This window comes from Biomphalaria glabrata, chromosome 5 (genome assembly GCF_947242115.1).
Source record: "Biomphalaria glabrata chromosome 5, xgBioGlab47.1, whole genome shotgun sequence".
In the NCBI taxonomy this organism is placed as follows: domain Eukaryota; kingdom Metazoa; phylum Mollusca; class Gastropoda; family Planorbidae; genus Biomphalaria; species Biomphalaria glabrata.
Window position 1 is genome coordinate 21,240,755 of NC_074715.1, and position 16,846 is coordinate 21,257,600.

General features: G+C 32.8%; 2 protein-coding genes across 2 annotated transcripts in view; one reads left to right on the forward strand and one right to left on the reverse strand.

The window, feature by feature from the left end:
• Positions 1-97: 97 nt before the first annotated feature.
• On the forward strand, positions 98-5,388 carry LOC106073388 (kelch-like protein 4). The gene is made up of 4 exons (XM_013233920.2): positions 98-1,489; positions 2,346-2,538; positions 3,118-3,354; positions 4,469-5,388. The coding sequence occupies exons 1-4, from the start codon at positions 749-751 to the stop codon at positions 5,032-5,034; spliced, it is 1,737 nt and encodes a 578-aa protein (XP_013089374.2). The 5' UTR covers positions 98-748; the 3' UTR covers positions 5,035-5,388.
• A 784-nt stretch (positions 5,389-6,172) lies between these two features.
• LOC106073387 (uncharacterized) overlaps positions 6,173-16,846 on the reverse strand; it is a 140,671-nt gene continuing 129,997 nt past the window's right edge. The window contains exons 16-19 of the mRNA XM_056030344.1: positions 14,517-15,187; positions 13,093-13,269; positions 9,684-10,696; positions 6,173-9,270 (exon numbers count right to left, since the gene is read on the reverse strand). Of these exons, the coding sequence (XP_055886319.1) occupies positions 9,231-9,270; positions 9,684-10,696; positions 13,093-13,269; positions 14,517-15,187 (1,901 nt within the window). The 3' untranslated portion in view covers positions 6,173-9,230. The remainder of the gene's footprint in view (positions 9,271-9,683; positions 10,697-13,092; positions 13,270-14,516; positions 15,188-16,846) is intronic.

Genomic DNA, 16,846 nt, shown 5'->3' on the forward strand with positions numbered 1-16,846 from the left:
CCAGGCACTATGCAGAATACTTTTGTTCTGATTTATCTCTAGATCTAAATCTATACTATATTAGGGTAATATCTGCTTTTAGATGACGTATACATCTAATTCGTAATAACTAGTTTTGTTTCTATACTTAGAAATATAGTAAATTAGTTCTAGACTAGTGACTAGTCTTAGTCTTAGTGACACTAGACTCTAGACTGACTAGAGTGTAGTCTTTACTTAGTGACTAGAGTAGTCTTAGACATTAGTTAGTACTCGCAAGTACTGGGAACTTTGAATGATGAATGTGATACTCAGATACTGAGATAGGACCTAGGCCCTAGGCTTAGCTAGAATCTAATACAGAGGTGAGACGTTACTTCAACGGCCCAATGCCGATCCTGATATAATATAGATCTAGATAGATCTAGACTATTCTTGAGACTTTAGAACTCTATAGAGTAGTCTAGAGTCTATATAGATATATAGTCAATATAGATTATAGATATAATCTAGATTATTTCTAGATCTAGGCTTTCTAGATCTAGAATCTAAACTAGACTTGTCACTAGTGACGTCACACTAAAGTACAGCGTACCGACAATAACAGTGTCCGCCTAGCTACTAACAGTAACACGCTCTTATTCTTATATGACAGTGGTGACTAGAATCTCAACTGTTTGTATAAACATAGATTATGTAGTAGGTGAAACGCGAGACACATGAATACCGATAAGAGATAGATCTACGAGTAATTCTAAAATCAGTAAAAATGTCTGGAACTGTTAAACCTTTGCCTTTAGGCCTAAAGCTAACATGGAGTGCTGCCATTTATGACCCTCGACCCACGGACCTTATTTTGTTGGTACAAGACATTGCATTCGGTGTTCACAAGGATGTCCTGCAGACCAACTGTGACTATTTCAGAGCAATGTTTACCTTACAGATGGTGGAACTTACAAAAGATATCATAACTCTGAATCTGTTCCAGCCCAAACCCTTTCAAATTCTTTTAGAAAGTTTCTACTCAGGCTATCTGCAGCCAACAGAGGACAACATCTTTTCATTGTGTGAGACAGCACAGATGTTGCAGGTCTCTTCATCACTTCTCTCCAAGTGCTCCAACTTTCTCTTAAGTTGGATAAACTGTGACTCTGTTTTTGACATAATGTTCTGGAGTAACAGCACTACACTCTATTTACCCGAGGTGCACAGTGCAGCTAAGAGGTATGCACTGGCTCACTTTTCAGACCTGCTCAAGTCAGATGTGCTTCACAAGCTATCTCTGGAGGAACTTTGCATTTATTTGTCTGATAAATATTTGGTGGTTGAGAAAGAGGTTGAGGTTGTAGGTGCTTTACGAACATGGTTTCAACATAATGATCAGGTGCCTACACACACAGTCAGTGACATTGTTTTGAAATGTGTTCACACACATGAAACTCCTAGCTCCATTCAACATGTTGTCAAAGCACTGATTGATTCTGATGAGTCACATTTAAATGATATTAGTGTAAGTATAAAAATTTTAGTTTAAAAAGATTTCATGGTAATGCAAAGGAGGGTTTTTATAATGGATAAATCTAATGTGTGCGTCTACAAAATAAGTCAGAGATTGTTTTCTGTAACCCCCTTTCCTCAACACAAAAATAAAAAATAAGAAAACATTCTTAGTTGGTGTTATATTTGATTTCCAAGAAGAATTAGTTTACGTTGTATTTATTTCCCCATAAGACTTTGTTGTGTACTTTTTTCTCCATAATTTTTAGTGTCTAATTTATTTTCTGGGTTTAAAAATTTAAACATGAATAATTTAGGTAAATGATACATTTTTTAAGTAAAATTAAATTTTTATTTTTTTAAAATTTGGCTTTCTTAAAGTAATTTTCCCATAATTAAGATTGCAATAAAAGTGTATGTTATAAATATCTTGTTCAAGGAAAGTATATAGTGCTATCAATAAAGTTTTTCTTCTAAAAATACTTTAACTCTTTCTCTCCTAATTGACGATACCATCATTAATTTGACCTCATTAAATTAAATTAATGTTTGATTTTATAAACTGTACTTTGTGTTAAACAAAAAGAGCATGCATTCCCCTTTTATTCTATACCAAATGAAACATTTTCTAATTACAAACAAAACAGTTATTCAAGCTTAATCATAACATGGTAGTGAATTACTAATGAGCAAAATGAATAATTCTGTCGAAACGTGGAAAATAATTACGGAGAGAAAGAGTTAATAACCAAGAAAATAAGAAAAGTACCCACAAGCAAAAGAAAACACGTTATATAATATAAAATATAATTTTATGATTATAAATTATAATTTTATATATTATTTTTAAATTATCAATGTTTTTCCAGGTTTTCTTTAAAGAACGTCAAAAGCTTCATGATATTTTTATGTTCTGGTCGCTGTCAGACTCTGGTGTATCAACTGGATATGGGGATGTTTTTCGTGTTTCTCCCAGCACATGGCAAGCTTCCAAGTATGACAATATGGATGCAGTAGAAGCTTTACCTGTGTCTGATATGGGAACTGCAGTCTGCTGTGTAGGTAAAAATTGATGAACAATTTACATTTCATAATTCAAAGTAAATTTTTTTTTTTTTTTATTATCAAAGAACTATTATGTTATTCCTGTATAAAGACATAATGTGATACATAATTCTGTAGCCAATTATTTATAGTTCAGGCGTGTAGCTTTATAAGAATCCATTGTGCATTATGAAGATGTATTAGTGAGACTTCATGTCATTTCCACATGGTGACAATTTTCTCCAGAATCTCAGTTCAAATGACATTGGAATCCAATTTAACTCTTTCTCTCCTAAGTGACGATACCAACGTTGATTCCATCAGAATGTGGTAAATAATTACGGAGAGAAAGAGTTAAGTTATCTGGTACTGCACTGCTATTTACTCATTTACTTGACAATTAAAAAATAAAAAATTCATCCTGGGCAATAGAAAAAAAAATATATGTAAAAAAATATAAAGATGATTTATTTTCTTTGTTATTCTTTTATACTGTGTGATGCATTTTTTTCTTTAGAAGCTGTAGACATTATTTTGTCATTTATTGTTTCTTTTATAATCAAAGAATTATTTTCTGTTCCATCTTCTGTATTGCAGCTTCTGTCGTCTATTTATCAGGCGGGGGGAACAAGTTTGGGGCTGTCAATTGGATAAGAGATATTTGGATGTTTGACTTCTCTCTCCCAGTTGAGCGTTGGACAGCTGTGGGCAAGTTGACAGAATCAAGACGTCACCATGCCATGGTCAGTGTGGAAAACTGTCTCTTTATATTTGGTGGGTTTGGAAAGTTTCGAGTCAGAAACATAAAGCTTGAGTGTTTTCACCTCTCAACAGGTAAGTGTGAATCACTGAGCCACTTGTGCTTTATTAGTTGCTTGTAAAATAGAAACGCTAAGACTTTGATCCAATGTCACATCTCTTGATAAAAAAAAAAGTTATGGCAATTTGATGAGGTCATGAATTCACTGACTGACCTTTTTTAAATATACCTAAGCAAAAGAGTTGTTTTTTCTTTTTTCCTCGAGGCTATAGTTATAATGCTGTTTAGACTTCTAAGTGTCATGAAGGAAATGTTTTTTTTTAATTAAATATTTTATTTCATGTTAGACTATAAAAACATCTCAGTAATAATATTTCTCGACACATTTAGATCTATGCAATGAACAGAGCATCTCAATTTTTCACTAAACTATATAAACAACAAATGAGATTGATTCCCTGCTTGCAGGTGTGTGTCATGTAAGTGTCTTGTTGGGTGACATCCTGCAACTAGAGCAAAGAAGCCTGATGAATAATTCATACAACTTCATCCTATTCAAATATGTGCAGCCAATCCATTTTAAATGTGAAGATTTGTTAAAACTTTTCCAAAAAATATTTAGCATAAATGAATAATTAAGAGACGTACACATGCACTTCCATGTACAAACAAAAATTTAGTATTCACTTTGAGATCTACTTTTTTACATTTCTAAGTAAAGTACCCCGTTCAGATCTGGGGTCTATAGAGCAGATGAAATAAAGGTCATCTGTTTCTATTTCCAACAAGCGTGTCATGTGGCCAGCACAACTACCAACTGCCTTTACTTTCCCCAACTTATGTGAGGTACCCATTAGAGTTGGGTGTACTCTGGAATTTCCTAAAATTGCAGAAATCCAAAATTCCATTTTACACAAAGATTTGAACCTGATACTTTACCACTCAGCCACAAAACTTTCTTTTACGTTTCTACTTTAAACAAAATTATTTATTAGTGGTTTGACTACATTTATTACCTGAATTTAAATATTACAGTTGATACTACATTACAGTGTCTAAGAAATGGATTTTTTTTGTTCAATGTAATATACATTGTAATTATAAGCATGGCATTTGAAGAAACTTGCAATTTATTCAAACATCCAGTACCACAGTCAAGTTTATGTTTTGTTTTTTTGTTTTTCGCAGGTTTGTGGGAAGTCTTACCAGTAATGCCAGAGCATGTGGTATCACCAGCAGCAGTGACCAGTGGCAAAACTATTTATTACCTTGGTAAAGGGCAGACAATTTACAGTTTCAATACCATAGTCAAGTCCTGGACATGCTACCAATGCCAAAGCCTCCCTTCACCTGGTGTGATGTCTGTGGCTATGCATGTTGACCCAAGGAAATCAAATAGTTTTCTAGGTTTGTTCAGTGGAGATGGCAAATGTTGTTTACAGTCCTTCCATTTGGATGATCCAATTGTCCAGGCTAGAGAAGAGTGCAGCCTGAGTCTGGACAGCAATTTGACCTTTGCTGGGTCAGTCATTTCTGGTGCAAACATGCTCCTGTTTTTCTATACTTCCAAGGAGGATACCACTCGTTCCTCAGGCACAAGTGAATCTTTGATAGTGAGGAGCTTTTGTTTACAGACAGGGCTGTTAACTGATAGTCAAGTAATAACAGGTGTTTGTAATGCATTGTCTATTGTGTGTTTGCCCCACATTCCAGTGACCCAATGTCTCCTGTTGTCACCTAATTCAGACAAATAGAATAATCTCATAGGTTGTTAATAACAAATTCTTTAATGTGCATTTTATTTGTGTCCAAGACTAGGACTGCTTTATTGATCCTTATGGACATTTGTTGTGATTACAAGGACCTTTTTCTCTTTTCTATTTGAAATCATCAATGTATGTTGCCTATTGTTTTTTTTTAAATGCACTGTACTAAATAAGTCAGTAATCATTCTGAATTTTTTTTTTTAAAGATAACATACTGTAAACCTGATAATTTTGTAAAGCCTTAATGTGTTTCATTATTGTGTTTTAATATAGTGATGCATGCATGAATGAATTTATGAATGCCCTTGTTTTCTTGAAATAAAAACAAGATAACCAACTAAAGCTCTATCAAATGCTGTCTACTGTGTGTCACTCTGTTTCTAAATGGATGTACATGTTGAAGAGAGTAGGAGGAGTAAGAGCATGTTGTTTTCCTCCCCATATACAAAAAAGAAGCAATTTTTAAAAATATAATAAAAAACAAACAAAGCTAATCAATAGGGAAGAACTACACATTTACATTTCAATATAGGTCACACTTCCTTTTTTATATCAAACAAAATAATTGACAAATTGGTTAATTTTTTCAATTGATTATTATGTTTTTTTAGGTACCACAACAAAGAATTGTGGAAAAATTCAACTTGATCAGAGAATGGGTGTGGGGGAAATAATCAATACAATTATCTAAGGGGACAAACCCACACATATTTAGCCATATATGTGAATATTGAAAAATTAATTTCCCATGTTGGTATGAAATACCAAACAAAATAATTAACAGTAATTACATAGGTGTGGAAGAAAAATCATGTTCAATTTGTGTACCAGACAAGAGTGAGTTGATGTAAGCTTTGTAAAAAGGCTAGAACTATAAAAGTGCAAAGCTGTTAACTTCAGTTGTTCCTGACATATTACCTGCTCTTGAATGCTTTCCTGGTCTAGCATAACTGTAAAGCTGAATTATTCTTTTTACAATATGACAAATAACTTGGTTTGAAAAGGGAATTTGATTTGCAGTAGGCCCTACCAAGGAGTAATTTTTATATTATATCCATGGAAACATTCATTTGAACTGTGACCATATACATTGAAATACAATGTAATATGAAGAAATATGCACACATTGAGTTAGATATATTTTTATTCCAATTTAAATATAGAAATATTATAACAAAGAGATAACATGATTATTGTAACAGAGTTAATGTCATCATTGTTCAGCAACTAAGTACAATTACTCTAAAGTCAAATTCAAGTCTAGAAAACCAAAATATGGTATGAAAAAAATGTTCTGGAGCAGTAGTCAGGACAGTTGGTGTGGAGGAGAGAAATGGACTCAGTCAGTAGTCTGTCAAATATGGAATGTATAACTAAACAAAATAGTCAGTAGTCTGTCAGATATGGAATGTATAACTAAACAAAACAAGACAATGTGCTCAAATCTAAAATACATTGCACATGAAAACATGTAAACAAAAAGGCACTCTGTTATAGAAGTTATTAGGAATGTTGGAGATATACAAAGTTTTGTTATATAGATATCAGAGTTTACAAGTACAAATTAGAAAGGTTATAAATAAATAACATATGGAATGTTGTCAGAGCTAGATAGAAAACAAATTAATTGTCCAAACTAACATCAACTATTAATCTGATTTGTTCATCACTTCTTAACAATTCTACTTTTTTCTCATTTAATTATCAACAACCTTGACATTTTCAATGGCCATTCTATAAGATTAGTTTGTTTGGGCTTTTTACATGAAAAGGGGAAGAAAAAAAAAGACAAAACTAGTCTATTATTGCAGACTTATTTTCTATCATGAACTTTTTACATAAATTCTATGGAACACAAATTTTGTGAAATGCAATTAAAATAAATACTATATATACAAAATAAATGAACCAACACACTGCTAGTGTATTAAACATTCAAGACTCATTGCATAATTAGACTATTTAGACTGAGTTTTAAGATAATCTTATTTAAGGTACAGTATTGTCACATCAAACAAAAAATAAATCTTGTGATTCACTAGTACAAATGACTTCTTACCAAACGGATGGTTACAACACCTCATAATGCAATTCTTGATTCTTTTAATTTTATTACTGATGTTACTGGCCAATACACAAGATATGTTTAAATAATTGGAATTTCATTTCCATTTTTCAGTAAAAAGTCTTGTACCTGTACAGAAAAAAATAATAATTTCCTGACATTTTTAAAATATTGGAACAAAGACACCAATATTTTTATGTTTGTACAATGAAAGGCCCATTATGGAAATTTTTTGTTTCATTATAATTTCATACCCCAAATGATAGTTTTAAAAGTTTAGGGTGCACTATTTACGTTTTTACTCCACATGTATAAAGACATGACGGGAACAAGGCATAGACGGAGATTTTAGTCTTGCTCACCGGGCTTGTTCTTTACTGACCTCATTTGTATGTACCCTAAAAATTGTTAAAATTTTGAAATACTTACCGTAGCTGGTCTCTATAATAAAGTAGTATGATTCCTATATATACATCAAGCTATTGCATAAAATATTAGTTGAGGTACACATAGAGTAATAAATGCTAGTGTTCAAAGTATTTTGTTATCTCTGTCTCAGATTTGTATCTTCAGACAAGTCATAGCATTGAAGCTTGTTCTTATGAAATGCACAATACATTTTTGTTCAGTATTCTCTGCTTAGTCAAGAGTGTACACGTTTCTGAATGTCTTAGTATAACAGAATTATGAAATAATTTCAATATACAGTGAGCATACATTTAACAAAATCTGTATACATTTTATTATTAACCATATATTTGGCTGAGACATGTATGATGATATACAAAGCATCATCTGATTTTTTTTTCAATGATAAATATGCTTTTTTTTTTTAAACAAAACATTTTGCAGTTTAAAAAAATTATTTATAAAATAAATATAATGATATATAAAAAATATATTACAGGGAGAGACAATTCTAATACACTAATATACAGGTGACCAGGAGATACACTCAACATGACTAAGGTCAAAACTAGCTTCGACCTGTGACACATACTAGACTTAAAAAAAACCTTTATATGGCCATCTGTCTTAAATTCTTAGCCAACAACTGATAAAAATGACTGTTATATAAGTATTGGAAAATAGCTTTAAAAAATCAAGCTCAACATGTCCTTGTTATTATAATATAAATATAGGAATTTCTATCCAACCTTGGCCCCTAAACAAATGTCTTAACAAAAAGAGGTAGCCTAATGAATGTTAAAAATGCTACCTTTTAACATTTTTTTTTCACTGTCAATATATCTCTCACTGTAACTTAAAAAATTAATGATGTAACCAAAATAGTGTATAAATATATATATTAAGTATTTTTATCACAACACTATGAGTTAACAAAAAAATATAAAAAGAAGAATATGACTTTGGTTAAGTTGACTAAATTAAACATTACAACGAAAACTATAAATAGACATTAAGAAATATAAACCAACTAACAAGTCAGCTATATTGCATGTACACTAAATTAATAAAACGAAACCAAATAATATTAAAGAAAAAAAATTCATTAGTTTTCATCATTATGGCAGTAATACACAAGGTACTAGCACTATATATTTACTTGCAGTACTAAACATGGCCATAGAAACACATTTGCTTTACATCATCTGCCCAGTAGACTGCAAGCTCTAAAAGGGTACTTTTACTACACAAGATACTTGCACTGTTTACTTGCAGTACTACACAAGATACTTGCACTATTTACTTGCAGTACAACACAAGATACTTGATACAAAAACACAAACATTTCACTATGGCTAAATACAAATTTGTTAAAAAGTTATTTGTTTTATGGCCAAAAAAAGACAACAATTGTTTAATACATCTATCCACACAAACAATTTTAAGTTACAAAATTTGGATTCATTTACTTCTCTTTTTGAAGTAATGAACAAAATTCTTCAGACAAAACCAACTGATGAAGTACAAGATCCATTTAGGTAATAATCATATGAAATCATTCATGATATGTTTTAAGAAGTGCTAATAATTTTCTTTAAGGCACTTCTTCTTGTACAAATTAAACTTTGACCTTTCAAAGTTCAGGGCTAAAATTTTAATTAAAAAAAATAAGCTTAGTAGTATCATTAGGAAGTGAACTTGAAACTGGTAACTATCTTGGAGATTCCCCAGTGACCTCTTTCCTCTGTTTTCTGAAAAAGACACAAAAACAGACATCTGGTCAGGTCACATGTTATTGACATAATGCATATGGATTAACATTTAATGACAAAAATTTAAAGACCGTCTGATTTCTTTGTAAAAAAAAAATCTTGGTAATTGACTATAGTTTTTAATGAATTAAATACATGGTACTGTAATCACATGTATTAATCTGGCCAACTATTAGCAAACATTTTCATGTGGTCAGCACATGAACCAGGGACTTAACCCAACAAATATCAAGAGCTGAAAAGATTCACAGAGGTTCTAAAATCCTTGAATTAAAAAACACAGCCACCGCTAATTGCAAAAATAAAAAAGGGTAAAACCAGGCAACTTATAAAAGCATTAGAATATCAGAAAAACAAGTATTTTATAAAATAAAATATTTCTAAATACTGACCTGAGTTCTTCTTCTCTTTCTCTCATCTCTCTAAGTTCTCTTTCAATTTTAGATTCTGCTGTTTGTTTAAACTCTTTGTAAGAAAACAACTGGCCACCAGCAGCTGATGCAGTTTTCTTGCCAGGCTGGCTTACTGGGGATGTCACATCTGATTGTGTTGGTGTTACAGCTTCTATCTCAGTGTAGATCACAGATGACCTTTTGGTCACAAAGTTTCTTTTTTCTTTTCCATCCACTTTATCCACTCCGGCCACCTCCATGTATTTTAGAGGTTCAATGTGTTCTTCAGAGGTAGAGATGATTTTACCTTCACTACGAAGAGCTAATTCTCTCTCTTTTTGCTGCATCAATTCCTGCTGTAATCTATTGGAAGCAAATTTTTTCATGGAATCACTTGGCTGAGCATGAGAACTGGGTTTGGAAGAAGAATTTGAGGTTCCATTCTCAGTGCCATGAGAATAAGAAGAATAAAAATCATCTTCATTGAATTTAAGTTCTGGCAAACCTTTTTGCCTTCTAAGCTCGTTTTCTCGTTCCCTGGCGAGTCTCATTTCTCTTTCAATAGGAGTTTCCTGTTTCTTAAAATAGTTTGGTTTATTTTCTTCCTTGCTATCATCAGCCAGTGGCTGAACTTTGATATTGCGTAGTGCGGGTGTGCTTTCAGATGGAGTGCGGCCTGTACTGTGGCTGGAATTTGAATCCTGAGATTCTCGACGTTTTTGAGAAAGAAAAGGTGATACATCTCTCTGCCATGTGCCTTGACCAGGTGATGGAGAGCCATGAGAGGGCTGTGAACTTTTAGCAAGCCCTAGGGTTGATGGCTTCTGACAGCTAACTTGGCTGTCACTTTCATCATTGATGTGGGTGCCTTGAAAAGAGCTGTGCATTTTTCTGATTTCTTCTTCTCTCTCTCGTAACTCTCGTAGTTCTTTTGCAATCAAAGTTTCTGTGTCTTGAGGAGAGTTCTCTTCATAGGACAATTCTGCTTTATGGTTGTGATTCACATCTGCCAACTGAACAGAAATGCAATATGTTAATAAATGTACCTAACTCATCACTAACATTACCATAATTAGGTAGGTCAAAGTTTATTAAGAAAACATTTGAATGTAAAAAGTAAACAATGGCTTTGACTAAAGGATTCTCATGTTTTTCTTCCAATTATTTTAAAATGCTTTTTTTCTATATTAATTTTGGTATTTTATGAATAATCTAAGTGTTGAAGATCTTGGGAAAACAAATGTAAACATTGTAGTTATAAACAATTTTTACATATCAGGTTTTTATATATTGCAGACAATTCATCTTAAAAGAAGGTTTTTAAAGGACAGACTGCACTATCCATAAGCATGGAATGAATGAACAAAGGGAAAAGGGTTTCTACATGTGTTCCTAATTCATTAAATATGATATAGAATATAAATTTAATGTTGAAAATAAAAACAAAACTGAAAAAAGATTATTTTTAGGATTCTAAAACATTTCCTGCAGAAAACATTTCCTGCAGATTTATGTCCCTTTACTTTGCTATTTACAGATTTCATCGCTTTATTTTATAGATAGGTAGTAAATTAAAATATATTTATAAACAACCAGTCCTCAATGTTTCAACACTCTTAATACAACAGCTCAATATTGAGCGCAGCTGCGCAGCAATCAAGTGAATCGAGGTGTGAACTAGCATTGGAACTTTGGAAAATATATCCTAAGATACTATTTGTAAATTCTTATCTTATTTTATCTTATATGATACAGACGTTACTTCAAAAAAGAAGATGATTACGTCCTACACGTCATGCAATTAGTCATGCATATTAACCAATGACCTTAACTCCACCAGGTCACTGGTTTTCCTGGCTAATAGCGCTAAGGAAGAACCAGCTTTTGTACAAATTTGTCCTAGCATATGGAACGAGGAATGTGCCTTTATCTTTGTGTCTTTCAGAGTATTTTATTAAATTTTGTTTTTGTATTTGAAGATTATGGTTCAGTGTGTTATGTATAATTGCTACTTTACTGTTAAGTCTTCTATCCTGAAGGCTTTCTAAATTTAGTGATTTTTCTAAAGATGTTACTCTAGTCAAATGTGAATATTCGTTTGTTATGAATCTCACTGCTCTATTTTGTGTCTGTTCCAGTTTCTTAATGTTTTCTTGAGTTGAGGGGTCCCAAACGGAGGATGCATATTCTATTATTAGCCTAACCAAGGTCAAATAACATTTTAGTTTTATGTTCTTATTTGATTTATAGAAATTTCTTCTAATAAACTCTAATGCTTTGTTTGATTTTTTTATAGTTTCATCAATATAGGGATTCTATGACAGTTTTTCATTTATTATAACACCGAGGTATTTTGCGTTTTTAGTCTGTGTTACTGGTTTACCATGAATAAGATAAGTGGAATTAATTTGTTTTAGTTTTTTTGTTACTCTTAATAACGGACATTTTTCTGGGTGGAAAGACATGCTCCAATTTGATTCCCATTTCTGTAATTCATCTAATTCTCTTTGTAAAATTTTTGTGTCTTGTGTTGTTTTTATTGTTCTATATATTATGCAATCATCTGCAAATAATCTGAGTTTTGTTCCTGAATTAATGCGATTTGGTAAATCATTTATATAAATTAAGAATAGTAGTGGACCGAAGACTGTTCCTTCAGGTACACCTGAGTTTACTGTTATTGGTGTTGATTTAGAGCCATTTATTATTACAGTTTGTTCTCTTTCTATTTGAAAATCTTTAATCCACTGATGCAATGGACCATTAATGCCGAAATATTTTAATTTTTAAGCAAACTATGGTGGTGAACTTTGTCAAAAGCCTTGGAAAAATCTAGTAAGATAGTATCTATTTGCTCACTATTATCTAAGCCTTTTAAAAAATCATCAATTAATCCTATTAGTTGTGTTTCATGTGATCTATAATTCTTGAAGCCATGTTGGTATGGAGTAAGGACATTATGTTTGTCTAAGTGGTTTATGATGTTGCTACATATTATATGTTCTAGGATTTTACATGTGATGCTTGTAAGTGATACTGGTCTGCAGTTTCCTGGGTCAGATTTTTCTCCTTCTTTAAATACAGATTAAGTCTTTCTTGACTTCAGTGCTCTCTATGCTCTGTCCTCTCAAAGAGAACTACAAGGTTGTGTTTGTTCCTCTACACCATGTCAAGTTTATGTACCCATTAGATTTGGAATGAGCTAGTTTGAACTTCATATTAAAAATAAAATTATGACAAGTCATTTCTCAAGAATCAAATCTATATCTCTTCATATATCCAATACTACAGATAACAGGGCATGTAGGTAGTAATCACCTATAATGGCTTAAACTTTGTCCTATGAGGCTATTTAAACTTGGTGTAGTTAAAACAAATGTTTAGTTTGATTTAGTATTGATTAACCAACCTGTTCCTGGACAACATGCTGAGCTTTAACCTGTGTAGGTGCTTCTTGAGATTTTGAGATTACTATTCCCTGTTTTTTTCTCATCTTGGCTATTTCTTCTTCTCTTTCCCTCTGTAGTCTGATTTCCCGCTCAATGATGCTTTCATTTGGATTAATATCAAACTTCTCCTGATCACCCTGCAGTAAAGACATTGCTTAGATTTTACAAAACTTTCTTTACCTTTTCAACTAAACAGAAACAAGAATAGTTTTATGATATGTTGCAAGAACTTTCTATTTTAAATAAAACTATATGAATCAGCTTGCAAACATAAACAATAAAAGTATACATTTATTATGCAATAATTTGCTAAATTTGATAATAATTTTGAATACGTTATAGGAAATCAGATTTTAGAAAATCAAATGTTAGGCCATTACATTTTTATTAAAGAAAAGTTAGAAAGACATGTTAGAATAAGGAAATAAACTCCTTTGATTTGTAGGACTGTTTAAGTGTTTAATTTAGTTTATAGGATGTATCATTCATAATAGAATAATATAGTTAATAAAAGATTGTCTTTTCAGAGCAAATCCAAGAACCTAATGATAGTTTATGTTCTTATTTCAGAATAATATAACAATAAATAACTAATGTTTTGTAATGTTTTTAATAATTATTTTTTTTTGGGGGGAAGGGATTTTTAAAATGAAAAAAATAAAATTGTTATGTCTGGAATGACTAGGCTCAAAACAATGCAATTCTTAGCTTAATACAAAATAGATTTCAACATTTTTTTTGTTCCCAAATTAATTTTAAGGACTACTATAATCTTTGTATCTTATAAATTACAGACTTTACTTAAAAAAAAAAGAAGAATTTACATCCTATACCTATGCATTTCATGTGTCAATAATGTTTTGGTGCCCAAGGAAATTACTTTTATTACTACAAAGACAATTAAGCCTTCACCTAAATTAGGAATTACTTTCTTAGCAACAGCCTTTTTTGTGATAAATAGCTGAAAACATTTTAATCCATATTTTTGTATGCCATTTTTCTATGATAATGAAGAAATAACTTATGGCTTTGTGATGATTAGTTCACTGACTTCATAGTTTCTGGTTCTGAACCTTTGAGTTTATCTAGGAAATTGTTGGGAAACATGGGTGAGGTCCCCCACGCATGAGACAAAATGTACAAGTTAATGTGAAACTCATTTCAAAAATAATCTTTCAATGTGAATGGATCAGAGAATGGATCAGAGAATGAATCAGAGAATGAATCAGAGAATGGGTCAGAGAATGGATCAGAGAATGGGTAGAGTGAATGGGTCAAAGAATAGGTCAGAGAATGGATCAGAAAATGGGTCAGAGAGTAGATCAGAGAATGGGTCAATGAAACAAATATTTTCATATAACAGCTATAATTCCAAGGTACTCACTTCATCTTCATCATCTTCTACATTATGTCGATTATTGGCACCTACTCCCCAAAGGTCTGGGCCCCTATCTGCCTCCGTTAGCTCATTGTATGCAGGATGATATGACTCGCTTTCAGCACTTTGAGCTTCAAAAGAAGCAATGATTGTCTGCCCTTGACTTTTTGGTTTTTCAGCAGAGGCAGCTTTGAGCCTTAGCTCTTTCTCACGCCTCAACATTTCTTCCCTTTCATGAGCCAGTCGAATTTCCCGTTCGATGGCACTCTCAGTTTCAGCCACAGACTTGGAAGACATCTTTATCTCCCCTGTTTCTTGCTGCTCTTGCTCCGGCACCAATGGAGCTGATGGCTTTTCCTTGTACGGCAAACGGACCTCCCACTTGGGAGTGGACTTCCTCTTCAGCGTGGACGTGTCACTTGGATTTGTTTCCTGGCTTTTGAACACGTTCTCCCACTGCTGCTTTGTGCTGGACAGGTTGGCAATGGACTCTCGGTTGATTTCCTCGGTAGTGTCCCCTTCTTTGATGACGTTTTCACTGTAGAGGTTAATTTTATCGGCTGGTTTGTCAACCCAACCAACTTCTGGTGGTGGGGCTGGACGTTCCTCGATGTACGTGTATCCGTATTCACTAGGATTAGCACTTTTTGGTCCCTTACTTTGTGATTGAATAGAATCTGCAAAAAAAAAATGTTATATAGGTCAGTCAAAGTGGAGAACGTTTGGTACAGCACATCAGAGCCTCCCAGTCGAGGCCCATTATTCAGTGTTTTGAGAGGATTGCTTCAGTGGTCTGTGGCCAAAGGTTTCAGAAAGCACAGACGTATAACTAAGAATAATTAAGTAGGCCTTATATTTTTTAAAGCATTTTCTTTTCTGGAAACTTGATAGTAAAATCCACAGACGAGATACTTATATTAGGCAGTTAGCCTTCTATATCTGAATAAATGAAGTAATTATTGTATGTGAAGTATTTTGCTTTAAATAGAACTCAAGAGTTTTATTTCTGGCGTATTTGTTTTAAAAGTTTTTGAAACTCTATTGGTTTAATATCATCGTTAATTAGCCTTAATGGACGTTTAAAGTGTCATTTCTATTGATAAAAGGATACAATTATTATTTTTAATAATACTGCAAGGCATTTACACGTATGTAATAGCAGCCTTCTAATAAAAAGTTGGCTTATATTTGCCGTATTGTCCAAAATGAGATAATGAAATTATCTTGTAATTATCATATTGTATAAAACACAATGTAAGTTGTATGTAGGCCGATGTTCCTCGTATAAATTAACACATTTAGACCATTCTTTATGATACTTGGCATTAATATTCTTTATTCATTGCGACGCCTTAGTATATTTCAGAACCCCTCCTTTCCAGTCACCACGGCCAATGTCCTGTGTTTCGGCTAGTTCTGGAATAGAACCGTACACGGTGTAGCGTGAAGCCAATAATTTCATACAAATGTTATTGAAACGTCTTCTTTCTGTTCAGGCAGATTAATTCAGACTTGGCCCGATAGGTTGGTTTTGAACCAGTCACGTGACAACCTGACTAATTAGAAGCCAGAAGACACATAAAAACAATAGGAAATAATAAATTTGATCGTCTGCTTTCACCAGCCCCACTTCTGCTTTTTTTTTAGTGCGCCTTAATGGAAGTTAAATGACAAACAAGTCTGACCTTACAGACATACATACACCATTGTCTTGCTGACACACATACACACATGGGCCACATAAACACGTCACCAGAAACAATAAATCAAATCCTCATTAAACACGGCAACAACAGTAGATCCTAGTCCCTGTTAGTCTCTGATATGTACGTGTATTTTCTTGATGTTAGCTCGAGACACTGAAAGGCTGTAACATGCATGCTGTGCTATAGAAAGAAAGGGGGCGGGTTGTGGTCTCACATAATGTCAAGAAAGGTAATAACCTAACACCTGATGTTTATAAGAGTGTACTAGATCCAAACATTCTAAGTGTAAACTGGTTGGGCCGCGGCGCTTTTCAAACAGACTCAAACCAGAAGACGTTTACCATGTTAACAACATGAACATATCCCTTGAAATTTTGTTTAGCCTGATACAATTGGAGACATGCACTCAAACGAAACTACATTCCCTGATTCCTACAGCTGTAAAAGCCCCATTTGCTAAATAAACAACGACCCCCCCCCCACTCGCTATCTAGATCTATGTTTGTGGTGGCCTGATATCATTTCTAAATAAAAATCCATCAGCTTTAACTGTTAACCTTAATAGTTGAGTTTCTTCATGAAAGTTATAAAACATTTTATTTTTCAAATAGTACATTTCAGACATTTAAG

Coding starts and splice junctions, on each gene's coding strand:
- LOC106073388 (XM_013233920.2), top strand. CDS start 749: ATGTCTGGAACTGTTAAACCTTTGCCTTTAGGCCTAAAGCTAACATGG. Junction 1,490..2,345: donor CACATTTAAATGATATTAGT/GTAAGTATAAAA, acceptor ATGTTTTTCCAG/GTTTTCTTTAAAGAACGTCA. Junction 3,355..4,468: donor GTGTTTTCACCTCTCAACAG/GTAAGTGTGAAT, acceptor TGTTTTTCGCAG/GTTTGTGGGAAGTCTTACCA.